The following is a 27,804-nucleotide window of genomic DNA, read 5'->3' on the forward strand; positions in this document are numbered from 1 at the left end:
GCAGGACGGAGAGACTGTTGTTGGAACGGACTATTAGAAGGGAGGGGAGAAGACTATTGCAACAGGGCAGGAGCTTTCTTTCCTCTACTCATCTTAGATCTCACTAAGGACTCTTCTCCAACAAGAGAAAAGCATTTATTTCTTTAAGATTTTATTTATTTTAGAGAGGGAGCAAGTGTGGTATCTGGGGAAGACAGAGTTAGATGGAGAATCTCAAGCAGACCCCAGGCTGAGGGCAGAGTCCCACGTGGGGCTCCAACCTGTGACCCCCGAGGCCATGACCTGAGCCAAAATCAAGAGTCTGAGGCTTAACCAACCAAGCCACCAGGGTGCCCCAAGCATTTCCGTTCTCTTGTGACAGAAGAACCTTCATAGGAAATGAAGACACACAGAAGGGGCCACAGCTGCATGCTTTCATGCTAGGTTGGACAAAGAAGGGCAATTGCAGAAAAGCAGTTAAGACGCCCTGGGATATGGAACAAGGCAAGAGTTCTACCAACAAGGTCTCGGTATGCACAGTCCTTGTGGGTCTCCACGTCCCTCCTGTGAGGATAAAACGCGTCTCTCCTCCACTGTAGACCCCTCCCCTTTTCCGTGGGACTTTTAACTCTGTTTTCAGGAAGAGAAAGAGAGCTTTGAGCTGTCCCCTTGCATCTGCCATGTTCCAAGTGCCTTCAGCTCAAAATAACCCTCTCGTGGACCTTGGCCTTTTGGGGTGGCACATGTGGTTCAGCCAAGGGCAGTAAACTTGGGGGTCTGCAAGCGCCTAAAGGGTCAGGCAACAAGGGAGCTTCTCTCACAAGGAAGAGGGAGCAGACGAGGAGAAGCCCTGAGTGCTGCAGGGGGACGAGGACCGGGGGGCGTCAGTGCCCAGGAGCAGCCAGAGCTCGGGCAGGATGCACAGCCGCTGGGCGTAGTCCGGGCAGGGGTCCAGCTATGGGGACCGGCAGCTCGCTGGTCACCCATGAGGGAAGAACGTGGAGGCGGAGGGTCTGTGCCTGGCCTCGTCCTGAGCCTTTCACCGCCTGCTGCGAAAACTCAACACTGGCACCACAGACTGGCCGAGCGCAGAATGCCGCCTTCTAGAAGGTTCTTCCCACCCTGGAGCATTGGGGAGCCAGGGGAATTGTGGAGAGCCATGTAACAGCTGCTAGAAGTCATGTAGACGGATGTGTCTGAGGAGGCAAGGCTGTGAATGATCAACCCAAGGTATTTGGGTGCGTTCATGGGTGACGTACATTCTATACTGGGAGTCTTAATAGAGGTCCATGATTAATCAGGTGTCACGGAAAAGGCACATAAACAGAGTGAACAATAAGTTTCGGGGGCTCACGTCAGTGGGCACGAGCCCCCCGCATGATATGGATTCAAGTCACCTGTATCGTTTCTGATTGGACCTTATTTACCCTTACTGATTGGATGTTATAGTGTGCGGTATGGTGATTGGTTGTTTTTCTATCCACTGTTTCCTATAACTTGGGGTTATGATCGGTGTTCAGAGTTCCCGGATCAAGATTGACAATAAAGAAGTTTGCCACTCAACCTCGTCTGCGGGTCGTTCTTGCGGGTCGAGAGCGACAGGGAATGCTGAGGGGGAAAGGAGGGAGCTGTGTGGGGAGACGCACCGCGCCCCACAAGATGACCCAACCCTGACCCGCTGGACCCTGACCCCCAGCCGGCCAGCACCGGAACCAGCGCATTCCAATGCCTGTGTGCTCCACCCAACTGACTGGCTGTCATGCCCGCACCTGCGCATTTAAGGGGCGAGGGGCTGAGTGGCGCGTGCTGCGGGCCAATCAGAGCGCAGCCTGCCATCGCGCCACCCGGCCGCCAGCCAATGGGAAGGCCTCAGCCTCTATAAAAGTGGGCGCTGCTCCACGTCTCTGCTGTAAGCAAGCAGCAGTGGAAGTGGCGGCAGTTCCTTCAGTGGCACGGGACCCATGGCCCGCACGAAGCAGACGGCGCGCAAGTCCACAGGCGGCAAGGCTCCACGCAAGCAGCTGGCCACGAAAGTGGCCCGGAAGAGCGCGCCGGCAACAGGCGGCGTTAAGAAGCCACACCGCTACCGGCCTGGCACGGTGGCTCTGCGTGAGATCCGGCGGTACCAGAAGTCCACCGAGCTGCTGATCCGCAAGCTGCCGTTCCAGCGGCTGGTGCGTGAAATCGCGCAGGACTTCAAGACCGACCTGCGCTTCCAGAGGTCGGCCGTCACGGCACTGCAGGAGGCGTGTGAGGCCTATCTGGTTGGGCTGTTCGAGGACACCAACCTGTGCGCCATCCACGCCAAGCGGGTTACCATCATGCCCAAGGACATCCAGCTGGCGCGCCGCATTCGCGGGGAGCGCGCCTAAGGCCCCCGCGCAGGCCGCTCCACCAGAGCACTAGTGCTCACCCCAAAGGCTCTTTTCAGAGCCACCACCTGGCCACAAAGGGTGCTGTGCCAACCCGGGGTGACTCCCAACTACTTCATGTTGTCTCCGCATCCACTTAGTGGGTTGCAGTAACTAGGATTCCCTGGGGAGAATGCATGGAAGCCCCCACCCTTGGGAGGGTCTGTGGCTGCCAACATGTGAACCAACTTCCCAACCCTGCAAGGTGAGCAGCAGGATCTCCACTTGGAGGAAACAGTACAAGTGTGTGGGTGGGGGGGGTGGTAATCCTTAGGGCTATAATGGGGGGGGGCCGACGACCGGGATACTGGGAAGCCTTTCAATGGGGGGGGGGCGATCCCTGCAATGGGGAGTAGGGAAAACCTGTAGCTGGGGTGGTGAGGAGGAACCCTATAACTGGGATGGTGGGGAGAAAGCTAGGGCTTCCAGGAAACCCTGGAACTAGGGTGATGGGGAAGGCCTACAACCGGGGTGGTTGGGAAATCCTACAACTGGGATGGTGGGGGAAACCCCACAACCGGGGTGGTGGGCTGGACATGACCACAGGGTGGGAGTGGGACTGACCACCTCAGCGTGGCTGGGAGGTTACGGACGGAGGACTTTTGCAGGCATGGTCTCCAAGCATTAAGATGGTAAGACCCAACTGGTGGGTACGGTGACCTGAAGTCCATGGGTCTGTCCTTGCAAGGTACTCCCAGTGAAGTGAGGGCCTGAATGGACATGTGTCCCACCATGAGCCATGTTTCAGGGACAGCCCATGCTCTGGCCTGAAGATCAGTGCTACCCCTCAGCACTGGGCTCCGGTTCAGTCAGCCCATGTCTGGCTGTTGTACCTTTTCCACCCCTCCTGAAGTCCTCAGGAAAGCTTTGCCCAGTGCAGAGAGCGAGATTTCTGTGTCCTTCCCCACTTCCTGCTCAATGGCCTTGGAGGTGAAAGAAGTTGGCTAACTGGCTGCATTTGGGGAAACCGTGCAGATGGCTATGCCTGGCAGGATGGGCTCGGCGGTGGTGAAACTTCCCTTAGCAGACCATGCCAGGGAGGGGCAGATCCAGGTCCTCTGTTCTTTGTGTCCATTTCATGACCCGTCCAAGGGCCCGAGACAGGAGGCAGGAGAAGCAAAGAACTGAGGACCAAGGAAGAAAGTAATCAAAGTCGCTCAGGGTCACGGAAACGGATGGTCATGGAAGCCTTTCCAACAGGTGTCGAAACAGATGGCTGTGTCCCCGCTGGGGCCTCATGAGAATCCTCTGCTCACAGACGCCCTCCAGAGATCTGGGCAGAACCCCTGCCAGGGGGGACACATCAGCCCAGCATCCTCGAAAGGGGGGGACTGAGGGGGCTCAGCCTTGCTCTCTAGAGAACCTTCCAGCACCCTCCCAACTTGGCGGTGCACGGCGAAACCACAGGAACAGCGCTGAAAGGTGGCAGCCCCATGGCCGGAAATGCTGGGAGTGCCCTCCAGTGTGGTGTAGCCAGGATCCCGCAGCGAACACCGCAGGACAGAAAAGGGAGTGCTGCCATCGGAAGTACAGCGCGGGGTCATAGATGTCCTTTTTTTAAGTCCCAGCTTTCAGGTGTCTGTCGTAAGCACCAACCTCGAGGCCCCAGGGAAGATTTGATTAGCTTTGTAAACATGTAAAACCATGACAGCTATGATCTGTGCCTCTGTCTGCCCGTCCCAAGCATGTGGGCATACTAAACATGCAGTCTGTACCTGTTCGCCCCAAGTCCACGCCTTCAGGCCTCATGTGCATGTGCACGTGGGGACAGCCGAGTGCGGAATGTCTAGGAGAGGACTGAAGGCAGGCAAGCCAGCACCTGATCGCCGGCTGGGGCTCAGAGCAGCTGCTCAGACAGACGCCCATGACAGGTGAACGCATACATGGCCGAATGCACGGGCCAAGCCAGGCTCCAGTCCAGGGAGCGGGTGACAATCACGAGGGTGCAGGAAGGGGTGCGCGGTGGTTCAGAAGAATCTCGCGGACCAGGGATGCCCCTTCTTAGTCCCCAGCCTTCTGCACACTAGATCCCGATGTGTGCAGTTACTGTTCAACAAAGCAAATCCTCTGTCTGTGTTTCTAATTACACTCATGGGCTGGAAGATGCAGTCTGCGGGGAGCAGGGCTGCAGGAGGGATCCTCCGTGCCTGAAATGTCATCGGCATTCCAAAAAACGTAGCATGCCGAAAGGACATGAATGGGCCAAGGGGACTCCAGCAATCCCCGGGGGGGGATGAGTCCTGGCTCAGAGCCCCCCAACAGGCTGTCATGGAGGGGAGGGTGCAGCAGGTGCATTCGAGGAGGTCCTTTGGAGGATGTGGGATATAAGGAACTGGGGCTGCACTGTGATGGGCTTCCCAACTGGGGAGTCAGGAGTCAGGGGACCCTCCTCCTAGCCTTCTTCCTTCTCAAGGGACAGTGTTGGGGAATGACATCAAGAAGACGTGACCACTGGGGTGCCTGGGTGGCCCAGTAGGTTAAGCCTCTGCTTTCGGCTCCGGTCATGATCTCAGGGTCCTGGGATTGAGCCACGCATCAGGCTCTGCTTAGCAGGGAACCTGCTTCCCTTCCTCTCTCTCTGCCTGCCTCTCTGACTACTTGTGATCTCTCGCTCTGTCAAATAAATACATCTATGGAAAAAAAAAAAAAAGATGTGACCACCCACTGACCTGAGAGCTGGACCCTGCACTCAAAGGCTTCTCACCCCCACCCTGGGTTCCGTGGGTCCCATCTGCTTTTCCTGCACCCGGGGCTCCTCCAAGGACAGATCCTGGAGATGGTGAGGAGCTGTTGAGAACACCTGCGTGGGGTACATGACCGAGCCCAGTTACGGCCTCGTTACAAGCTTGCAGGTTGGGCGGACAGGGGTGGGGATCTAGGGCTCTGGTTGCCTCAAACCTGGTTGTCCGTTCCCTTGGCTTACCACCACGCCATCTGCCAAGCCATCACCGGGGTCTCTCCCTGCCCTCTGAATCCAGGTGCCAGTTCCAGATTGCACCTGAGTGTTCCCAGGGCTGGAGGTTTCAACCAACAGACGAGGCCTGGTAACTGCCTATCATCTCCAGACATCCCACAGAGCCCATCCCGCAGTCTTCACAGGAGATGCTGGCTTCTTCCCCTAGTCTGGGGCCCAGGTTTATGTACCTGGCCTGAGTTGCACCATGAGAGCCCCTAGACATCAGAATGTCAGCACCTGGCCCAGGGGATTTTCCAAAAGTCACATCAGACAGCCCAATGAAGGGGACGGATGCTCAGTGTGTCCACCCTCTGAGGTGGGCCAAATGGTGTCTGCCCCAAAACCGACAACAGTCTGGTGCTGCACCCCAACTCCCAGGATCTCAGAATGAGACCGTATTTGGAGACAGGGCCTTTGTAGTGGTCGCAGGAGGAAATGAGGCCACGACAGTAATTCCTAATTCCATAGGACCGACGTCCTTGTAAGAAAAGGAGGTTAGGACGCAGACATGCACAGAGAGACGGTCATGTGAGGATGTGGGGAGAAGACAAGTGTAATATGGTGGCTGGTCATAAGAAATAAACATTGGGTCTCAAACCTTTGGAAGTTTCTAGGTGATGAGGCTGATAAAGGTGACGTTCATTATTTACAATAAACCCTGCCCCCACCCTGGAGTGTGTGTAGGTAAGGGGAGTTTGGAAAGCCCCTGAAGATGGCAGATTGGGCTCAGCAAGAATGCATGCACACATAGGGGGAGTTCCCCTGGCTCTGTGGGGACAAAGGCCCTGCAGGCTGGACCCTCCCAGATCCCACTGTGTCTTTATCCAGCTGCTGATTCATAGCCTTTCATGTCTTTGTAGGAAGCTGGTCATCAAGCAAGTGACAGGCTTCCCTTAGCTCTGTGAGCTGCTCAGCACATGAAAGGAACCCACCCTGGGGACCTAGGGCCTGTCGTGGGGGCCAGAGCGCACTTGCAATTGGGGTCTACAGTGCGGTGGTGTATGGGCCTGAACTGTGACCCTGTGGGATCTGATGCTCTGTCCACATCGACAGGGTCAGAGCTGAGTCACACTCGGGACCCCCAGCTGCTACCACAGACTTGCCTAGGGGAAGGAAGCGCCCCTCCCCCACATGCATTTGGGGATCAGAAGTATCAGAAGCAAAGCCAAGAACTGAAAGTAAGGGAAATACACAGAAGCATATCACTCATAGCAAGCCCGTCTGCATGCTGGGCGGGGAGTGGAGCCTCAGGAGGAAAGGGCCACGGCTGGAGCTCAGTCTCCAGGCCCCCAGGAAATGCTCGGGGCTCAGCATCCAGGCCCCTAGGACCAGGAGATCCCTAGGCTCAGTGTCCAGGCCCTAGGACTGGGAGACCCTGGGGCTCAGCATCCAGGACCCCAGGACCAAGAGACCCCCATGCTCAGAGTCCAGACCTCAGGACCCGGCTGTGGTCTGTTACCTAGTCTGACCTGACTGATATGCTGTCCTTACACTTCACATCAGCATTAGAATTAGTTCTTTCTCCAACTGGCACTTGGAGGCAAGTTTCTAGATGTGAGGACTGTAGGGGCCTACTTAGCCAGAGCAACTCCATCTCGGTTAAACAGCCATTTTGTTGTTGGTGCAGTAAAACTTAAACTGACCCTGCCCACCCCCCAAGAGGAACTTACTTAAAAGCAAGTCTGCGAAACCAGTAAAATATGGTGGACCAGTTCCTGATAACAGAGCCCAGAATGCAAGGATGAGTCAGGCCAGGTGGAGACATCCAATCAGTACTATCTCCCTAAGCACCAAAGAATGTAAATCCTGGCTTTTGGATGCCAAACTTGGGACCAATTCTGACCAGAGTAATAGGCTAGTTCAAATAGCTACTATAGGGTGAATTGTAATTCAATTGGCCACCTGTGTGTGACCTAACATGACTATGCAACTTTCTCTGTGTGTTACAATCTCATTGGCCACCTGTATGTGGCCAGGCTCAACCACATGGCCTTTACTCTATAAAAGCTAGTCTGTGAGGCTGGGGGTCATTGCTCTCTCTGTAAGAGACGGCCCGGACCGGTCAATTTGATTCTCGATACTGGTGCGAAATAAAGCTTTGCTTGACCTTCACTTTGTTTCAGTCTCGCTCCTTTGATAGGGGACCCCAACAGGGACAAAGGAAACTTTGTTTCCTCAGCTGGAAGAATGAAAGGCAGGAGACTTGGGGGCTGTGGGTCATGGCATTTATTGCCGCATGAAGCTGGTCCAGGAAGCTAGGAACTCATTCCAGGCTTTTCCAGCTGACAGCCTGCCCTCCTTGTGCGATGGACTCCACTGAGAGCTCCCTCTGAGGGTTCTTGGCCCCGTCCCCAGGAAGAAATGCAGGTGGAGACTAGAACTGGGAAAGAGCCCTGACCCACACCCACTGTTCCCCTGGGGGCAAAGGGTGCAGACTGAGTGGAGGGGCAGTTCTCTGCAGTGAAGATGGTCACCCAGGGGCACCGGGGGCCTCAGCCGGTTAGGTGTCTGCTTTCAGCTCAAGTCATGAGCCCAGCGTCCTGGAATTGAGCCCCACATGGGGCTCTGCTCAGCCGGAAGCCTGCTTCTCCCTCTCCCACTCCCCCTGCTTGTGTCCCCTCTCTCGCTGTGTCTCTCTCCATCAAATAAAATCTTTGAAAAAAAAAAATTGGAGAGGGTCACCTAGAAAAGGATAACAGCAGACCCCCAAGTCAGGACAGTTCCTGTGGTCTCAGCTGCTGGACAGGGACATGGGGAGGAGCAGAGGCACTGCCGTAAAGACTGCCACCACCTCCTAAGGTAGGAACGCCCCAGACAGATGCTGTCTGCCATCCCCACAGAGCCTGTGGCTCAGTCCCAATGGCTTGGATTAGCTGAGCCCTCCTTATGCCGCAGGAGCAACCTTCCAGCAGGTTCTGGCATTACTGGCTCTGAGTGCCGGCAATGCCCATCCCGTGCCAGAGGCCGAGAACCGGTCTTCTGCATGAGGTCCCCACCAAGAGGCCGACGGGGATCGGGACGTGCGACCCCACAGTCCACCATGTGGCAGACTGAGGATTTTGAGCTGAAGGCTACTGAGAAACAGCATGCATAGGAGGACCTCTGCCCTCCCAGTTGTTCTCTCAAAAAGCAAGGTGGAAATTCCCATGTGTACAGAAAATTTCTGTTTGCAGAGTTGCCCCTCTCCTGAGCCAGAGAGAGGACAGTGACTCTTATCACCAGAGATGGGACTGAGAGGAGTTTGTGTGAACAACCCTAGTCTATCTGCAGCTCCTCCTGAATGCATCCCAGTCACCGTCCCACAACTTACCCCAGAAACACAAACCCCCTTCCCTCTGTCTAGGTATTTCTCCACAGCTTATCACCCTTTGTGAAAATGGTGCAGAGGCCAATTTGTATTTTCAGTTCTTTTTGTGAAGTCCCCATACATGTACAATTGAAAACATTAGATAAAATTTGTATGCCTTCTCACCTGTTCATCTGGCTGCTAATTCACAGACCTCAGGTGAAGAACCTAAGAGGGTAGAAGGAAAGATTTGCCCTTCTCCTGCAAGGCTCATGGTGCACATAGAAAGTGTGAGAGATGACCCTTGCTATAGCTATCTGCTGTATCTGGGGGGCCGGACTGCATGTTTTGGCCACAAAATCCTGACAGATACAGCAGGTTCTGTGGTAACTGCAGATAAAAACAATCATGTCAGCAAGAAATACAGAAACTGGGTTTGCAGGAACTGCAAGTGCAGGTGCTGGGGCTATCATCTGCTAGAGAGGGGCTAGCAGGAAAGGAATGGGGTGAACAATAAAATTAAGACCCTCAATTGGAGGGTGTGTGGAGAAGATGTGGGGGATGAGGCGTGGGAAGATGCGTGGGAAGTGAAGGGGCTATTCCCGGCCCCAGAATTCCCACCTTATTTTAAGATAAAGACACTGAAGGTTCAACGGGTGCAAAAGAAAGCCTCCTGAGAGCTTCCCTTGTTGGACCAGAAGCAGCGAGTTCTGGGACATGAGGTTGTGTAGAGCCCTCTGGGAGCGGCTTTCTACCTGAAGGAGATGGGAAAGCCGCTTACAGCCGTATAGACAAACAGGGTCACAGGCTTTCTTGCCTCCCCTTCTCCTCCACACCCATTTGCCTTTCCTAAAGGGACCTGCTTTTGGACCCATGGAGTCACTTCTCCCCTCCCTCTCCCTTACTGAGGCAGGTGTGCACCTTCTGTTCCCAGAAGCCCTCAACCATTTAACAAGCTGGAGAGTTCCTTGGCAGGCTCCCCAATACACGCAGACACATGAGGTCTTTTCTGGGTATAACAGGCAGGATCCCAATATTCCCTCCCCTGCAGAAAGCAGCAGGTGGGTATGAGGCAGCGGGGCCTGGGGTTGGCTCAAGTCACACAAACATTCTCCCCCCAAGACAAAACAGCAGGACAGATCCAGCAAACACCCTAAAAGGGTTAGTACATGGGATCTATTGCTCTCTTGTGTGTTTTCTTGAAATTATTTTAAAGTTTTAAGCGTTCTGTGACTCCGTTTCCTAAATGGAAAGGAACCCTCCGCCGAGAATCCCCTCGCTGGTGGAAAGGACAGCAGAGGGGACAGTATTCCAGAGGGGAGATTAGAATCAGCATGTGGTCCACCCTGCCTCCCCCCTGCACCGCTCAGGTGCAGACCCTGGCTGAGCTGCCAGATTGTCCTCGAGTGTGTCTACACCCGTGTGCATCTATACCAGCGTGAGTCTACACCACCCAACTGCTTTCCCGCCCTCCTGTGCAGGCCCAGGCTGTTTCCTCATCTGTCCTCTCCCCCAGGGCCCAGGACTTGGGGACAAGCAGCAACCAGCCAGGGCGAGGTCAGGGTTGGGGGCAGCAGCCCGCCAACCACCTCCCACGCTGGCAAGACCCCAACGGGTCAATCCTGCCGCAGCCCCTCCACCCCTCCTTGCCTACCTAACCCAAGATCTGGTTGCCACCCCCTCCCCTCTCCACGGCAGGACCACTAACGTGTGCACCAGAGAGGTGGGGCCGCTGTGGGCTTGGCGGAGGAGCCCCTCACCTCCCTCAACGGAGCCACCTCCCCGCATCAACTCCCCCCTACCAGAGATCCCTTCACCACCCCCAATGGTGCGATCCCCCTTCATACCCTCCAAACCCTTTCACCTGCCCCAACGGGGAGACCCCCTTCATCACCCCCAGAGAACCCTTCACCTCCCCAAATGGGGCGACCCCCTCATCTCCACCCAGAGACCTCCTTCCCCGACCCTGGCCAATTCTGAGCTCGCCCTCGCCTGTCAAGAGGCTTCCGCGCCCCTCCCCGCCAACCAGGCTGCTGACAACCCACACCCCGTAGCTAGCCTCCCCACCCCCCGCCCCGCCCCGCCCCGCCCCTGCTGACGCCACAAAGCTCCAGGCCCTGCCGGCCCCCTGCGCTCCCCCACCCCCGCCCAGAAAGTCTTCAGCGCTCAGGCTTTCCGGGGAGCTTTTGAGCCCTTGGCCGCCTACGCCCTTCGAAGTGCGGCCGGCCGCCCCCTCCCCCGTGAGTACCAGTCCCTCAAGACCCCCGGGGCCAGCGGCGGTCACATAGTGGGCGCCGTTGCCCAAGTAGCAGACCCCGCTTTGAAGATGGTTACCAACGGGAACCAGACGGTGGACGGGTTACCGCGGCATTTACGGAAGAGCATTCCCGGACGCGGGGGGGGCGGGGGGGCTGTCGGTCTTCACAGGTCTGGGGTCCTTGGGCGGCTCCCCTCCCCATCCTGAGCGGAACCCCAGCCCCCCTGACTGCCGCGCTTACCCCTGCTTCTCTTGGGGGCGGCAGTGCGCCTCCGGTGGCCGAGAGCTAAGGGGGAGACTGAGCCCTAGCCCTCTGCAGAGGTTAGCTCCAATAAAGGGAACCCCTCAGGGCCCGCAGACGATGTGAGGCTGCCAGCGTCCATCACTTCAGAGGACTGCAGAGCCAGGAGCTGGGGTAGTGCGTGCAGCCCAAGAGCAATGTGCACGTCCAGCCTCTAGCACAGTTCCAGCAGCCGCCTCTGATCTGCGTAGGGGGTTTGGGCCTCTGAGGCATGCGGTCGGGGTACTGGTACCCCAGAGTGTGTGCACAGGTATACACCTGTGTATGCCCCGTGTGTGGATACTGTGCGTGTGTGTGGATACTGTGTGTGTACATGTGTGCATACTGTGTGCGTGCATGTATATACGTGTGTGTGCATTTGTGTATCATGGATACTGTGTGCGTGCATATGTGAGTACATGAGTGCATGTGTGGATACTGTGTGTACATGTGTGGGTGCATGTTTGGGTACATGTGTGCATGTATGTGTGGAAACGTGTGTGCATATGTGGATACATGTGTGGATGATCTGTATGCATGCGTGGATACATGCATGCATGTATATGTGGACACTATATATGTGCATGTGTGTATACGGTGTGTGTGGATACTCCATATGCATGTGTGGATACGTGTGTATGCATGTGTGTATACTGTGTGCATGCATGTGCTGATACATATGTGTACACATGTGTGCGTGTGTGGTGCTGTGTGCGTGCATGTGTGGATACTGTGTGTATGCATTGTGGATACATGTGTGCGTGCATGTGTGGGTACACGTATGGTTGCTCTGTATGCATGTGCAGATACATGTATGCATGCACATATGTATACTGTGTGTGCACTGTACGTGCTCTGTGCATGTGTGTAACTGTCTTTGCATGCATGTGTGCATACCGTGTGTGCTTGCATGTGTATGCTGCATATATGCATGTGTGTATACTGTGTGCGTGCATGTGTGTATACGGTCTTTGTGTGTGCATGCATGTATACTGTGTGTGTGTCTGGACCTGTGTTAGCATCTCTGTTCTGTGCATGCACGCACACATGACTGACTTTTCTGCACCACACCTTATCAAGGAAGACCAGAGTCGGTCTGTAGTTAGAACAGTAGAAAAACCGGTGTTGTTTCTACAAACGAGGTTTTTTCACGGTTATTGCAATAGGGAGAAAGAGATCCCAGTGGAGAACAGGCTCATCTCAACATAGGATGGACAAGTGGGGATTTATGGCCACAGAGCAGGGGGTGGGGAGGTCAGTGATGGAAAGTCACTAAGAGGTGGCATGGGGAGGGGGATTCTTGCCAGATGGGCCTAACAGGATTCTTGCTCTAGACAGGTCTGTGGGGGGCTGAGGAACCTCCTATTGGGGGGGCACACTGAACCAACTTAGCATGATTTTCCCTACTGTGGGTGGGGCCGGCCAAAGGCAGGGCTCTCTGCCAGAGGGTATGAGGGATCTCCTGCTCCTTCCCAGGAGACATGGATGCCCTGGAACTTGCCAGAAAGCTGCAGGAGGAGGCCACGTGCTCCATCTGCCTCGATTACTTCACGGACCCCGTGATGACGGCCTGCGGCCACAACTTCTGCCGGGAGTGCATCCAGCTAACCTGGGAGAAGGCTAAGAGCAGGAAAGGGGGCAAGAAGCGGCGGGGCTCCTTCCCCTGCCCCGAGTGCCGCGAGCTGTCCCCTCAAAGGAACCTGCGGCCCAACCGCCTGCTGACCAAGGTGGCAGAGATGGCACGGCAGCACCCGGCTTTCCAGAGGCGGGACCTGTGCAGGGCGCACCAGGAGCTGCTGAAGCTCTTCTGTGAGGACGACCAGAGCCCCATCTGTGTCGTCTGCAGGGAGTCCCGGGTGCACCGGCCCCACAGGGTTGTCCCCATAGAGGAGGCTGTGCAGGAGTACAGGGTGCGTCCAGGCTAGGGGGAGAGGGGTGCACACGGAGGCCAAGTGCATGCGTCAGGAGGCTGGCAGGAGAACAGCTACCATAAGGGACAGCCCAAGTGTGGGACCATGTGACCAAAGTGTCCACATGCTCCTGCGACAACGCAGTGGGCTGGGTCACAGCTGTTGGGAAGTCCTGGCTGATGGAGGCCCTGCCCGGGTCCCTCCAGTCAGGGCTCCAGCAGCATTGGTTCCCAGCAAGCTGGCTCTGCCCTGTGTCCTCCCTGGGCACTGGGCAGGAGGTGTGAGGGCACGAATCCCAGTGTGGGGGGCTCCATGCTGGTGACCTCATCACCCACCATGGTCCTTCTTCCTGTTCAACCGTGAAACTTCCCAGGATAGGGGGGTTGTGGCACCTCTCACTGCTCAGCAGTCTGGATCCGGAGTCAGGAGAGGGCAGGCCTGGGAAGGTGTCTTTCTGAGGCTGATCATCCTCAGCTGGCTCCAGCCCAAACAACCCTCTTGACAAAGGGGCATGTTTTGGGAGGCATGTGTCCACCCACAGCCCCCCTCATGCTATTCCTGGGGGGTGAGCCTCTGGAGGCATCACCCAGATGCCCAGGAGTGAGAGCCTTGGAACCCAATCCTGCGGCCTGTGTGTCCCACAGTTGAAGCTGGAGGCGGACATGGGGCACCTCCGCGAGGAGTTGATGAAGACGGGGAAGCTGCAGGCCAGGGAGAAACAGGCCTTGGCTGAGTGGCAGGCAGGTGCTGGGGGCCAGGGTGGGTGCTCACAGCAGCCCTGTGGGGTGGGAGAGCCTGGCCTGCGGACCCAGAGCCCCCGCAGGGCCTGCATGAGCCCTCGATACATACCCCAAGCTCAGAGTCCCACCAGAATCAGGATGGAGAACCTGAGGTCAGCACAGGCTGGCGGTGTCACAGATACAGGAATGAGGGCACACAGGTGGTGGGGAACCCCCACGAATGCTCCCACCCCTCTCAGGAGGACTTTTCTGTGGGTCATCAGGGCCCAGGGCCAGGAGGAGGCCAGCATCCAAGCTGGTAGGTGCAGCCAGCCAGGAAGGGAGAGGACATCGCGGGCAGCAGGCCCTCAGGTCTGCCCCCCAACACCCTGCAGGTGAAGGTTAGGGAGCAGAGACAGCGCATCCTGGTGGAGTTTCAAAAGATGGGCCTCCTTCTTGTGGAGGAGGAGCAGCGTGTCCTCCAGGCCCTGAAGGAGGAGGAGGAGGAGGTGGTGGCCAAGCTGCAGGAGAGCTCAACCACCCTGGAGAGGCAGAGCCACACCCTGGAGATGCTGCTGCTGCAGCTGGAGGACAGGAACCAGCACACACCCCTGCAGATGCTGCAGGTGAGGGTCGACCGCACCCCTGCTGGCCTGGCCTGCAGGCCTGGCAGGGAAAGGGAAAGATCTCAGCACCCCTGCTCACCTGGAGGGTGAGGTGAAAGAGCTCAGCATCCCTGGTCACCTGGGCACGGGGGAGGGGCTCAGGCCCAAGGGTGCTGTCCTTGTACCTCCACCCCCACCACTGAAGGAAAGGCTCTGACAAGGTCAGCCAAGGCTGAGTGACAAAGACCGCAGGCAGACGTGTTCTCTTGGGGGCCTGGAGGCTGGGAGTCTGCATTCCTGGGGTGGGCAGCGGCCGGCTCCTCTGCAGGCTTCTCTCCTCCCCGTCACAGACAGCTGTGTTCTCTGTGGGTGAGGTGAACATTATAACCACTACACTATGGAAACTCTGTTCTCTGTGTGTTTCTGGGTCCACATCTCCTCTTCCTGCAGCGGCACCCATCCTGCGGGATCAGGGCCCACCCTAGTCACCATAACCACCTCTGTAAAGACCTCATCTCCAAGTACAGCCGCCTTCTGAGGCCCTGGGGCTGAGGCGTATGCATTAGGAAGACACTGTGCCCAGGCTCCAGGCCTGCGAGGAGGTGGCCTGGGGCAGCTGTGGTCAGTGTGGTGAGGTGGGGCATAGACACGCTGGCCCAGATAGGTGCCCATGACTTTGCAGGCAGGAGGGAATCATGCAACTGCAGGCAGGACAGGAGCAAAGGCAGGCCCAGGCGGCCCAACGAGGGCCTGACCACAAGGGGCTGTGGTGCCCCACAAGTAGGACAGGTATCAAGCACGGGGAGCGATGGAATCCCTGGCAGCAGACAGGATTCCCCACGATTGCATGCAGGCACACACATACACACATGCATGCACGGGCATGTTTAGACACCAGAGGCAGAGGCTGCCTGCCGGGTGCTGGGCATCCTGTTTGTCTGAGTCAATTCCCACGTTTGCCTGTTGTCCTGACCTCCCGTGGGCTTTGTGCCCAGGAAACCGCCTCCTGCGGATGATAGACTAGACAATTGCCCAAATGTTGGGGAGCGCTTTGTCTACTATTAAAAAGAAGCTGGGGGTGCCTGGGTAGCTCAGTGGGTTGAGCCAGTGCCTTCGGCTCAGGTCATGATCTCAGGGTCCTGGGATCGAGCCCCGCATCGGGCTCTCTGCTCAGCAGGGAGCCTCCTTCTCTCTCTCTCTCTCTCTCTCTCTCTCTCTGCCTCTCCCTTTCTGCCTACCTGTGATCTCTGTCTATCAAATAAATTTTAAAATCTTTTTTAAAAAATGCAGCTGGTCTGCAGGAGAGTACACAGACATCTGACTCACTCAAGGCCAGGATAAAGTACCAAAGGCCCCATTTGATGGCTGGGTGTCACGTCCCCCCACCGCCATCCCTCATGAGCCAACAGCTTCCAAGGGGGAAGAGCAGGAGGCCTGGTGGCCAGAGGTGGTGGCTTCCTGTGTGCAGCCACGACAGGGGGATGGCCCACAAAGGGGTACAGGGTCTTGGGAAAGCACCCTGAAATCCTTCCAGCTCTGCAGACCAGAAATGCAGACATGACGCCCCCAACCCTAACGAGGTCCTGCCCGTCTCCCTCTTCCCTACCCCCTTCCTGCTTTGTAGGACATGAAGGAGCTCCTGAGCAGGTAGGCGGCCACCTGCGGGGGAGGCAGTGATGGGCACAGGGAGGGCTCCGCATGGGGCCAGCAGGGACAGTGAGACCTGTGTCCACTGGAGGAAGAACAGCCTGAGTGTCCAGTACCCGGAGGCCATCCCGACCGTGCTGAGGACCGTCTGCAGGGTCCCTGGGCAGATAGAGGTGCTCAAGAGTTTTCAAGGTAAGCAGGGGCCCAGGGGCCCTGGACGACTCCCCACCCCACCCCTGGTCACTCCGAGGGAGCCCGCAATGGGGGCGACAGTTGTCCAACCTGCTGCTCCAGGGCGTGCTTTCTGTTGTGTCCCTGTGCTAACCCAGGTGGAGGTGCCCACACGGACCCCTGGCTGCTTCACCATAGCACCACCGATAGGGTCAGGGACCCAGTCTCCTGGGGGAGGCCTAGGGCCGGTGGGGGACAGCAGGGATGACGGGCGCCCTCTCTTCATGGCCCGGGCCTGTCTGCAGAGGATGTGGTGCCGGACCCCACCACTGCATACCCCTACCTCCTGCTGTATGAGAGCCGGCAGAGGCGCTACCTGACGCCGCCCCTGGGAGGCGTGCCCCCCAGCAAGGACCGATTCCTGGCCTACCCCTGCGCAGTGGGCCAGCAGACCTTCTCTTCCGGCAGGCACTACTGGGAGGTGGGCATGAACCTCACGGGCGATGCACTCTGGGCACTGGGCGTGTGCAGGGACAACGTGAGCCGCAAGGACAAGGTCCCCAAGTCCCCTGAGAATGGGTTCTGGGTGGTGCAGCTGTGCAAGGGGACGAAGTACCTGCCCGTTATGGCCGCCCCAACCCCGGTGACGCTGGCCGAGCCCCCCAGCCACGTGGGGGTCTTCCTGGACTTCGAGGCAGGAGAGGTGTCCTTCTACAACCTGAGGGATGGCTCCCACCTGCACACCTACGCCCAACGTGAATTCTCCGGCCCCCTGCAGCCCTTCTTCTGCCTCGGGGCCCCCAAATCAGGCCAGATGGTCATCTCTACAGTAACCCTGTGGGTGAAGGGCTAGGGGCAGAGGCTGGGGCAATGTGGGCGGCCTGTGTTTCCTGGGAAGGTGGGACCGCGCAGCTCAGCGCAGGCCACCTGCCAGGTTTCTTTCTGTCTGCTGGCACCTTGGTGAGCCCCCAGCCGTGCAAGGCACTTTCACTAAAATGAAACATAATCCGGATTAAAGCAGTTAATGATAGAGGCTATATTCGCACGCATTTCATGAAGAAAACTTGGACAGCCGCGGAGCTCCCTAGTGGACCGATTCCAAGGAAGGACATCCAGCCCCAGGCGCCTGTGATTCACTAGCTCTGGGATACGTATGCCCACCTAGGAATGGAGCCAGAGGACTGGCCCCGCTGTGCTTTGGGTTATACACAGAGAGCCAGGGCCTCCAGGGTCCACCTTTGTCTTCCAAACACTCGGTGTTTGCACCTTGCAGCAAAGGGGGGAAGGGAGGAGGCGGTGATGAGAAAACGAAACTGCAAACCGAATCCCTGAAAACCTCAGAGCTCTCCAGTCGCACAAGCTGGGGCGCAGTTGAGTAGGCGTCACGGGTGGGAGGGACCCCTTTCCACCCGCCGCTCTCCGCACTTTCAGGCGCATTCACAGCCCTGTGGTAGGCTGGCTACCCCAGAACCCCAGTCAGTGAGTGCCTTCCCCAAGAGACCAGAGCCCCTCCCTGCACGCATCCTGCTCGTGCCCGGTCCAGGGGCGCACAGGACACGGCTTGGGGCTCGCCAGCGCAGCCTCAGGGCGCCCGCGTCCTCGCAGTCGCTGTGCTGCGCGGGGAACCCAGTGAACGCGCCGGACGCCGGGTCAGCCCGGGTCTGCAGCGGGTCAGGACGCGAGGCCGACGTGACCCCAATGCCCCCACTGCACGCGGGGGCCGGGGCAGCGCCGCCGCGAGGTCAGCGGGCGAACAGCCTCCAATACTGTCCAGCCCGCGGGCCGCGTGACAGGCCGCAGCCAATCCGGGGCGGAAGCGGGTTGTTCCAAAAAAAAAAAAAAGAGAGAGAGAAAAAAAACCAGCTGCTTCCTGCTTCCGCCGCGGCTCCTCTTCCTGTCCGCGTAGGGGATCCTTGCGCCCCGCGTCCCTGCATCCCTGTGCCCCGCTCCCCCCGAGCCCGGCTCCCCCGGAGCCCCCGCGGCCCCGCGCGCTGTCCAGATCCCGGCCGCGGAGGCCCACGACCGATAGCGCCGCCTTCCTCCACCCCAGCGGCGCCATGGCCGCCCCCGACCTGTCCACCAACCTCCAGGAGGAGGCCACCTGCGCCATCTGCCTTGACTATTTCACGGACCCGGTGATGACCGACTGCGGCCACAACTTCTGCCGCGAGTGCATCCGGCGCTGCTGGGGCCAGCCCGAGGGCCCGTACGCCTGCCCCGAGTGCCGCGAGCTGTCCCCGCAGAGGAACCTGCGGCCCAACCGCCCGCTCGCCAAGATGGCCGAGATGGCGCGGCGCCTGCACCCGCCGTCGCCCGTCCCGCAGGGTGTGTGCGCCGCGCACCGCGAGCCGCTGGCCGCCTTCTGCGGCGACGAGCTGCGCCTGCTGTGTGCGGCCTGTGAGCGCTCGGGGGAGCACTGGACGCACCGCGTGCGCCCGCTGCAGGATGCGGCGGATGACCTCAAGGTGCGGGGCCGGGGGTGGGGGGCGGGGTGGATGCGGGGCCCTCGCTCCCAGCTGCGTGCAGCCAGTCCCAAAGCCGCACCCTCCTGTGGGGCACCAGCCTGGAGATCAGGGAGAGGCGTGCTCTCTGGGAGGGGCAGGTCCAGTTGTGACTTTTCTAACCTCTTACGTTCGTGTGTGAGGCGTGCAAATTAACAAAGGCAGAGTAACGAGTGAAAAAATGCATAGTTTTACTAGTCTTTTAAATCTCAGGTGGTACAAGGGGCTTCCCAGAGAGGTGAAAAATGCAGTTAGACTGAGTTTATGTTCCATTTTAACATCGAATGATAAACTGGGGAGAAGCACCTAGACAAAAATGAGATTTGGGCTTCCTTGGCCGGAGAGAAGTAGCGACTATGGGAGGGGTTGGAAACTGATGGAAAATCAGGCTTGTCTCAGTAGGAAAGTCTGTTCGGTCAGACTCATCTGTGACGAAGAGTCGTCTTGGCTGAGTGCTCTCCCCCTTCCTGGTACAGACAGGGAGAGGCAGAAAGAGGAGGGCAGAGGGCCCTTCCTGTGTCTGCAGTTCCCCACTTGCTTCAGTTCCAAATAGTCCTGGTGTGCAAGTGGCCTACTCTGGGGAGGCACATTCCGACATCCTTCACTCACTCCACTGGTGCCTAGCTGGTCTTGGTCCTTGGGATACCAAAGGGACTCTTTACCTGCCCCCCCCACCCAGGGCTGTGCCTGGCATTCGCATGCCCTGGGGTGCTGACTCCCGAAAGCACCACCTCTCAGGCCTGGGTCCAGCTAGAAGTCCAGATGGAGCTGTGCAGGCCAGGACCCTCCTGAGAGCCCAGGGCAGTCCTGGAGAAGTATGGGGGCTGGGATTAGCGGGAGGTTAGGAGACGAAATACAGGCAAGGGGCCTGGAGTTCTGGGCTGTCACCCTCGCTGGCTCCTTTGAGGTTGTCTGCATGTCGTGCCCAGGACTGTGATTCCTGCCAGCTGACCTCGGCTCGGCCACGGTTGACCGTTGACTGGCCCAGAGGTCACTCTTGTCTCACTGTCCCGCAGGGGAAGCTGGAGAAGTCCCTGGAGCACCTGCGGAAGCAAATGGAGGATGCACTGCTGTTCCAGGCCCAGGCTGAGGAGACCTGTGCCTTGTGGCAGGCAGGTGGCCCAGTGCCTGAGGTCGCGGGTGGGGAGTGGTCGGCCCCTGAGCCTCTGCGGAGGGACACAGCGGTCCTGGGCCTTATGCTGCTCCCGCAGAGGGATCAGGGTTCCACACCCTGCAGGGAACCCCTGTTGGGGGCGGGGCGGGGCATGGGGTAGGGGCAGGACAGGACCTGAGCCCTCCAGTCTCCCCCCGGCAGAAGATGGTGGACAGCCAGCGGCAGAATGTGCTGGCGGAGTTCGAGCGGCTGCGTCGGCTGCTTGCTGAGGAGGAGCAGCGCCTGCTGCAGAGGCTCGAGGAGGAGGAGCTGGAGGTGCTGCCCCCACTCCGGGACAGCGCTGCCCGCCTGGGCCAGCAGAGCGCCCGGCTGGCCGAGCTCATTGCCGAGCTGGAGGGGCGCTGCCAGCTGCCAGCGCTGGGGCTGTTGCAGGTGAGCCGCTCTGCACTCTGGGGTGGGCCTGTGAGGGCTTCGGGTGGGGCAGGATCCTGATGCAGCCCTGGCAGTCCAGGCTCTCCCACCCGGGCAGGGGAGCTAGGGCAGGGATCTCAGATGTGCCTCTGCAGGTGTGCTTGCGGGTCTCAGGGAGTTGGTACCAACCCTGAACTCTACCAGCAATGGCTGCCTGTCCTGGAGTCTGTTTGAGCTCTGACCAGGCTACATGCTTGGTGGCATCCAGGGTCCGTGGGTCACCAGGCTGGCTCCAAAGGTTCAGGTCCAGTATATGGAGAAGAAAGGCCAGCAGGTGTCCCATGGGAGTCCTGTATTGGCTCCATGTCTTCCGGAGGCTCCGCCTGGCTCCTGACTCTTGGCCCTGGGTGGGAGTGACCGCTGTGCAGCCCAGGGCACCTCCCACAAGGTGGAAGTCCCAGAGCCTAGAGGATCTTCAGGGACCAGGCAGAGGCTCCTGGCTGCTCTCCTGGGGTTAGAACTTGGTCCTTCACCCCACTGCCGAGACCTCCAGTGGCTTCCAGTCTAGGAAAGAGGAAGAACCCCAGGCGAGAGTCTGGCAGGGAGTGAGGGAGGTGGACAGAGTAGGCTGTGGTCAGTGAGGTGGGCACTAGGTGGCCAATCGAGATAGTCAGGAGAAGTGTGTGCTGCTGGAGAAGCCAAAGAACTGGAGGTTCTGGAAAGAGGAGAGGTTGGCCCCACAGGAGAGATGAGAATCCCAGGGCTGCATGAAGCGGGACTTGAGGGTCTTCCCTGAGATGTCCCAGTGCGTGGGTGGTCTCGGCTGGCCAGCTGCCCTCCTGGATTTTGTACTAACAGGTTAGACCATCTGTGCCTCCAGTGCCCCCTCACTGCTCCCATATGCTCAGAGCACCTCGCCCTGGGTCTCTGCCTGGGTGGCGAGGGAGGCCCTTCCCTCCTCCCCTCCTCCCCCAGTTCCAGGGCTCCCCTTGCCTGTGCTGGGGGTAGAGGTGAGATCTGCTGCATAGAAGGGCAGGAGAGCAGCCCTGGGTAGCCCCCTGTTTACTGGTGGGAATAAGGGAGGTTAGGTGTGCCCATAAGCATCTGGTCTGTGTTAGGTGGAGGCCTGCCCCAGGGAGTGGCCAGGCATCTGGCACCTGGGGCAAGTAGGTGAGTATGCCCTCAGACAGAGGAAGTGCAGGTTTGGGTGACTTCCAGGCGGCCACACCCCTGCATCCCAGCTTCCCTTCCAGGCTTGCCCTATAGCCACCCTGTGTAGGTGGAGAGCCTTTTCCTGAAGAAACATGTGTCTCCCAAAGGGGCTGGGTAGGGTACATGGAGGCCAAGCTCTTTCCTTAAGGTCCGGACCCCTGCATGACCTTCACATCACAGAGGATCTTGTGCAATGTATCCACACACACTGTTCCTGAGTGGGTCTGGACTGTCACTTTTCAGTGCTCCGGGGTGGGCCACCCACCCTGCATAACTACGAAGAACAGGCTGTTTCTGCTTTGCCTACTGCCCACACCAAGCTCCTTGTGCCCCGGGCCCTTTGCACGTGTCTCTTCCAGTCCTGCACTGATCCTCTCACTGTATCTTTAGAAGCCTGCAGTTTCCCTTTTCCTTTGAGGCCTGCTGTTGTCTTGTCCTACCCTCCCACCAACCAGCCCACACACAGGCCATCGGTCGTGTGTGTGCAGATCTCCCTCCTCAAGGGAAGCCCTCTGTAGGACCCCGTCTTAAGACCTCTGCATTCTCAGGTCTGGCCTGATAGTGGGCATGTGGTTGGAATCACTGTGGGTGAGCTGCCTGTGATTGACCGTGTGGACCAGCCAGGTCCCAGCCCTTCTCAGGGGTTCTGCAAAGTCCAAAGACTTCCCGTCAGCAACTAGTGTGTGTGTGTATGTTTAAGATTTTATTTATTTGACAGAGATCACAAGTAGGCAGAGAGGCAGGCAGAGAGAGAGGACGAAGCAGGCTCCCTGCTGAGCAGAGAGCCCAATGCAGGGCTCAATTCCAGGACCCTGGGATTATGACCTGAGCCAAAGGCCAAGGCCAAGGCCTGTGCCACCCAGGCACCCCAGCAGCTAGTGTTTTAAGTAATTGGATGTCCTAGTCAACTCAGGCTGCATAATAAGTAGCACAGGCTTTGGGGTTTAAACAACACACATGTGTTGTCTCCTGGTCCTAGAGTCTGGAAGTCCCAGATCAGGCCTGGGTGGAGCTAATTTTTCTGGAGAGGTCTCCCCTCCTGGTATCCTCACGCCCTTGGCTGCCTGTGTGTATGTTTGCTCCATGTCCTCTTCAGAGAAGGATTGTAGGATCCAGGCCCACCCTGGTAACCTCTTTAAACCTTAGCCACCTCTGTAAAGACCCCATCTCCAACCACAGCCCCATTCTGAGGTCCTGGGGGTTGGGTCACCAGCATTTAGATTGAAGGGACACAATCCGTGATGCTGAGGGAGATGCTTGTTTGTGTCCTATGGGAGAGCGGGGCATCCAAGTGGAGAGGCCTCACCTGGAAGGTGGATGTGAGTTGGGGGGCCTCTGGGAGGGCAGGTGCATGGGACCGGGCGAGGCCGCAGACTCCAGACAGCCAGGTACCTGTGAGCCCTGGGAGGTAGGAAGCCCCAGGCCAGCAGAGGCATGGCTCCCTGCTGGGGGCCCAGGGCCCTGCTTGCTTGTCCCACCCTGCAGAGGTGCTGGGGACTCTGGGTGGGTGAGCCTATAGTCAACGCCCTTCATCCTCCAGGTGTGTTGAGGGAATGAGGCTGGGTCTGCAGGGCTGGATGTGTCCAGAGTCTTCCCAGGGTCCCCTTGTCTGAGCTGCACTGGGGGGCAGCCCACCGGTGGATTTCTGATCACGTGTGTCGGGCAGAGCGAGGTTCTGGGGGCACTGGCGGCCAGGATGTGGGGAGGCCCAGGTTTTGGGGCCAGGCACTGACACCGTGTGTGTCTCTCCCACAGGACATCAGGGATACCCTGCGAAGGTAGGAGCTGCGGCCTCTCCCCAGGGCAAGTGGGTAGGTGGGGTGCAGGGGGGCCACCCTCAGGGTGACGCCTGCACTGCCCCTGCAGGGTCCAGGATGTGAAGCTGCAGCCACCGGAGCTGGTGCCGATGGAGATGAGGACAGTGTGCAGGGTTCCAGGGCTGGTGGACGCCCTGCGCAGATTCCGAGGTGGGTCTGCAATCAGAGCTAGCCCAGGCTCCGGCTTCAGGGAAACCCAGGGTGGGGGGCTGTTAGGCAGAAAGTGCAGAGGTGAGACACGCCCCCCCCAAGGGGGTTTCAACTAGTGCTGGGGCACCTGCGTGGACCCCAGACCTGCGCCCTGCCGCCTGCCTCCAGGTACAAGATGTGGGGAGGTAGTTGTAGGAAGCCTTTAGCTCTAAAGGAGCGAGCATCGCCAGGGGGCATGGACTGCTTTCCAGAACCTTCCAAGTGGCAGAGACATGGTGGGGACAAGCCATTAGGGGATATTTTCAGAGAGGGTTCCAGCTCACCGGGGACATCTGCTCGCCCTGCAGGGGACGTGACCCTGGACCCTGACACCGCCAACCCCGAGTTGGTCCTGTCGGAGGACAGAAGGAGTGTGCGCCGGGGGGACCTGCGGCAGGTGCTGCCCGACAGTCCCGAGCGTTTCGACCCCGGGCCCTGCGTGCTGGGCCGGGAACCCCTCACCTCCGGCCGCCACTACTGGGAGGTAGAAGTGGGGGAGCGGGCCAGCTGGGCACTAGGGGTCTGCAGGGAGAACGCCAACCGCAAAGAGAAGGGTGAGCTGTTCGCAGGCAATGGCTTTTGGATCCTGGTGTTCCTGGGCAGCTACTATAACTCGTCAGAGCGGGCCTTCGCTCCGCTGCGGGACCCACCACGGCGCGTGGGTATCTTCCTGGACTATGAGGCTGGACACCTGTCCTTCTACAGCGCCACCGATGGCTCCCTCTTGTACGCCTTCCCTGAGACCCCCTTCTCGGGGACACTGCGAGCCCTTTTCTCGCCTCTGTCCAGCAGCCCGATCCCCATGACCATCTGCAGGCCAAAAGGCGGGCCTGGGGACTCCCTGGCTCCCCAGTGAGGGGGCCTCCCTGCTCCCGCTGGGAACCTGGGTGGCTCCTGCTGTCTTCTGATGTGGGGGAGCACTCTGCGCGGACCACAGATAAGCGGATATGCTCTTGCTCCTGGAGGGGTGTCCCCGTGTGTGCGTGTAGGGGGACGCCCCCACTCCCAGCGTGAGGTCCTGAGCCTTGTGCCCCCACCCTGCTCCCACAGCCCTGGAGCTGCTCCTCCAGAAATCGGCTGCCAGAGGCAGCTCCAAGCCCGCGCACCTGTGTGCAGTTCTAGAGAAGCAGGGGCGGGGTGGGCTTGGGTGATTGGCAAACAGGCCTGAGAATGCAGAGAGCAAGACACCCGAGCACCTTCTCCTCCCAACCCATGCCCCTCGGGGCTTTGGGCCCATCACAAAGGTTCTCTAGGGCCAGTATGTGGGCCCCCAGGGGGAGCAGGCACTGAAGCCGCCCGTTCCTCTCTGAGCCACTCGAACCCCCAGGTTCGAGTCCCCCTCACATTCTCTACTCGCTGGCCAGGGAGCCTCCTGCCCCAGAACTCAGCACACATGGACCCTGTCCCTCTTGCTCTGCCTGGAGACAGGGGAGGCCTCAGAGAGCCCCCACCATATACACCTCATTAGAGTCTGAGATTTGTCTGCTTTGTTCACGTTTTGTCACCCTTCCTAAAAGTGTGCCTCTGCTTTTTTGTACTCCGAGATTTTATTTATTGTAGGGACTGTTCCTGCAGGAAATAAACGGAGGTTGTCTGTAATGCACTGTCTGCCATTGGAGGAGGGGAGGGAAGGCTGTGGAGATACAGAGGCAGGACCCGCAAGGGCAAGGGCAGGGGCGCTCTTCTGCATGTTCCTTTCACACATAGGCCTGGGGAATTGTTTCCTTGTTTTCTTCAGAAAGCCAGAAAATTACTCTGCATGGGCCACTGTGTTCAGTACCTAGCTACTTTCCCGAGTAATTGGTTCCGTGATCATTGTCCCATTCCGGGGTTTTTGCAGTTATGTATGTACACACCCTGTGCTGCCTTCAGCAGTTCCTTCCAGTTACAGACAAAGCCCAGTGCTTCCCCCCAATGTAGCTTGGTTCTGGCGGAGCTGCCCACCCCCCCCCCCCCGAGCGCCTTCCCTCTGCCTCACTTCCAGATCTGGGCAATACTGTCTGTTTTCCCCAGGAGCAGGATGGGGCTTGCACAATGGCCACCGGAAACCCAGTTGGTGGCACACCTCCATGGGTAGGAGTGCACACAAGCACACAGGCATGTGCAGGACACCAGGACAGACCCTCTGGCCACAGCTTCAGGACACACTGGGCACCAGTGCAAGGGCTCTTCCCATGTGTTCTACCTGCTCGACTCCAGGACCCAGGGGTGCCCTCCACTGTTGTTGATGGTGAACAGACCCCAGGAGCATGCACGCTCCTGACTGGGGAGCTGACGACCCCCCTCCATGAGGGGTGGGTGATGACTCCTCAGAGATGTCCACCCTGGCAGGTGTGGGTCCTGTGGGTGGATAAAGCAGGGACCTAAGTGCGGAGCCAGGATCTGTGGGGTGTGCCCAGCAATCTAGAGGCTTTCAAACATAACCCTACATACAGCTTACCACTTCCTGAAGTGCCCCAAAGCCTTGCTTCTCGCTACCCACTTCCCGAGGGCTCTGTCATCAAATGGGGAGATGGGAGCAGGGCAATAAGAGAAGTAGGCCTTCTACGTCCTGATTAAGTGGAAAGAAGACAATACTCAGGACCAGGCGCCTACTCTCGCCTACTCTAATCTTAGGGCATCAGGAAGTAGCGGCAAAATCAAAACGTACAGCCAGACCCGCTGTACTGGGTCTGGCTGTACCCTCTGGGGCTGGCCGCAAGTCCGTCTCTGCAGCCCTTCCCCACCTGGTCAGTAGAGCAACCACAAGGGGGTCTTTACAGACAAAAGTCCTGTTCCCTCACCAGGAGTCCCCTTACTGCGTCTAATCCGACGGCGGAGCAGCGAAGAGAAAGATGTCCAGCTTCACCCCAGGCCAGGCCTCGGGAAAGCAGGGCGGAGTCCCCGCAAGCACCGCCTGAGGTCGGGTCGCACCTGACCAGCTGCGTGCGTACACTGGGTGACTCCGCACACGTTGGTGGAATCACTCCCGGCGTGGAGCCCGCCGGCACCCGGGCCTCAGCCGCCCTTGCAGCGCCCGCATTAACGCACCCCCTTCCCTCAAAGTCCGCAGGACCAGGTCTGGGGAAGGATAGCCCGCTAGCACCTGCGCCGCGAGCCCCCGCCCCGCCCACTACCCCTACATTCGGCGTTCATGCCCCACGCTGCTCAGGCTCCACCACCCCCATCACCTCCCCCTGCACCGCCCGCATCCTCGGTAGCTCTGGACGCCGCCTAGGTCCCTCTGAGATGCTCCTGTCCCCGCGTCCCTCCAGTCCCTGCCTCGGAACCGCGCCTCTCCCACATCCCTCCGTGCTCCCCACGCCCTGATCCCCCACGTCCCCTTGGCTAGGGATCCCTCCATGCTCCCCACGCCCTGACCCCTGACGTCCCCTTGGCTAGTGCGCCCGCCTGAGTCCGCTCCTTACACCTCCGCACTGACCCTACCCTGCGTAGCCACACCCCTCTCCCGACGTCCCTGCTACCGCAGCCTAACTTTCACGCCCTAGCATCCAGATATTTCAGGTGCACATTCCAGGCCGGGTCAATCACACTGGGTGGTCTTCGTGGGGTTGGACTCCGTGTTGGAGCGTCGTGCATGCGGGCTGGGTGACGTGGGTCTGCAGCTGGCCCGGCGCTCGGTTCCCAGCCCTCCTGGTTTCTGAGCCCTCGCTCAGGACGGCTCTTTCCCTGCCGAGCTTCCGTGGGGTTTTCCAGCCAGGCCTTCCGATGGCAGGCTCTTACTGCTGCCGCTCTTTCTCTGTGGCTGCTGGTTGGGGTCTGTTCAGATTCGCCACTCCCCGAGGGACGTTTCTCCTCTTCCGTTTTTCATTTTCGTGATTTCCTTTTATTTTTTTTTTTTCTTGGTCGGTAAAATTAACATTTTGTCAAAATGATCTTGATGTTTTCAAAGAAAAATTTTCTGTTTCATTTTGTATTCTCCAGTTTTCTTTTTATTTTTCTTCTTCTTCTCCTTCTTCTTCCTCTTCTTCTTCTTCCTCTTCTCCTTCTTCTCCTTCTTCTCCTCCTTCTCCTCCTTCTCCTCCTTCTCCTCCTTCTCCTTCTCCTTCTCCTCCTTCTCCTTCTCCTTCTCCTCCTTCTCCTCCTCCTCCTCCTCCTCCTCCTCCTCCTCTCCTCCTCCTCCTCCTCCTCCTCCTCCTCCTCCTCCTCCTCCTCTCCTCCTCTCCTCCTCTCCTCCTCTCCTCCTCCTCCTCCTCCTCCACCTTCTCCTTCTTCTTCTTCTTCTTCTTCTCAATGATTTCCACCCTTATCATGATTCTCTGTTTTGATCACTTTGAGTTTGGTTCGGATGTCTTTATCTCTGTTTCTTAAAGTTGATTTCAGGTTTTTCCTGTGTCTT

General features: G+C 58.4%; 3 protein-coding genes across 4 annotated transcripts; all 3 read left to right on the forward strand.

Annotated features, from left to right (window-relative positions):
- The first annotated feature begins 1,928 nt into the window (after window positions 1–1,928).
- Window positions 1,929–2,596, forward strand: H3-4 (H3.4 histone, cluster member). Its single transcript, XM_082724040.1, has one exon. It carries the CDS (start codon window positions 1,941–1,943, stop codon window positions 2,349–2,351), a length of 411 nt encoding a protein of 136 aa, XP_082580166.1. The 5' UTR covers window positions 1,929–1,940; the 3' UTR covers window positions 2,352–2,596.
- Window positions 2,597–10,759: 8,163 nt separating this feature from the next.
- On the forward strand, window positions 10,760–17,074 carry TRIM17 (tripartite motif containing 17; the record flags this gene model as incomplete). 2 transcript variants are annotated; one of them, XM_082724017.1, is made up of 7 exons in its annotated part: window positions 10,760–10,872; window positions 12,646–13,079; window positions 13,724–13,819; window positions 14,194–14,424; window positions 16,028–16,050; window positions 16,142–16,242; window positions 16,527–17,074. In XM_082724017.1, the coding sequence occupies exons 2-7, from the start codon at window positions 12,651–12,653 to the stop codon at window positions 17,072–17,074; spliced, it is 1,428 nt and encodes a 475-aa protein (XP_082580143.1). In that variant the 5' UTR covers window positions 10,760–10,872; window positions 12,646–12,650. The 2 variants fall into 2 exon arrangements, with proteins under 2 accessions (XP_082580143.1, XP_082580142.1); XM_082724016.1 differs by lacking the exon at window positions 13,724–13,819 and having other exon boundaries at window positions 10,791–10,872.
- A 309-nt stretch (window positions 17,075–17,383) lies between these two features.
- Window positions 17,384–25,064, forward strand: TRIM11 (tripartite motif containing 11). The gene is made up of 6 exons (XM_082724015.1): window positions 17,384–18,686; window positions 19,739–19,834; window positions 20,038–20,268; window positions 23,215–23,237; window positions 23,326–23,426; window positions 23,774–25,064. Exons 1-6 carry the CDS (start codon window positions 18,279–18,281, stop codon window positions 24,319–24,321), a joined length of 1,407 nt encoding a protein of 468 aa, XP_082580141.1. The 5' UTR covers window positions 17,384–18,278; the 3' UTR covers window positions 24,322–25,064.
- Window positions 25,065–27,804: the final 2,740 nt, after the last annotated feature.

Source organism: Mustela nivalis (genome assembly GCF_964662115.1).
Source record: "Mustela nivalis genome assembly, chromosome: 3".
Taxonomy (NCBI): Eukaryota; Metazoa; Chordata; class Mammalia; order Carnivora; family Mustelidae; genus Mustela; species Mustela nivalis.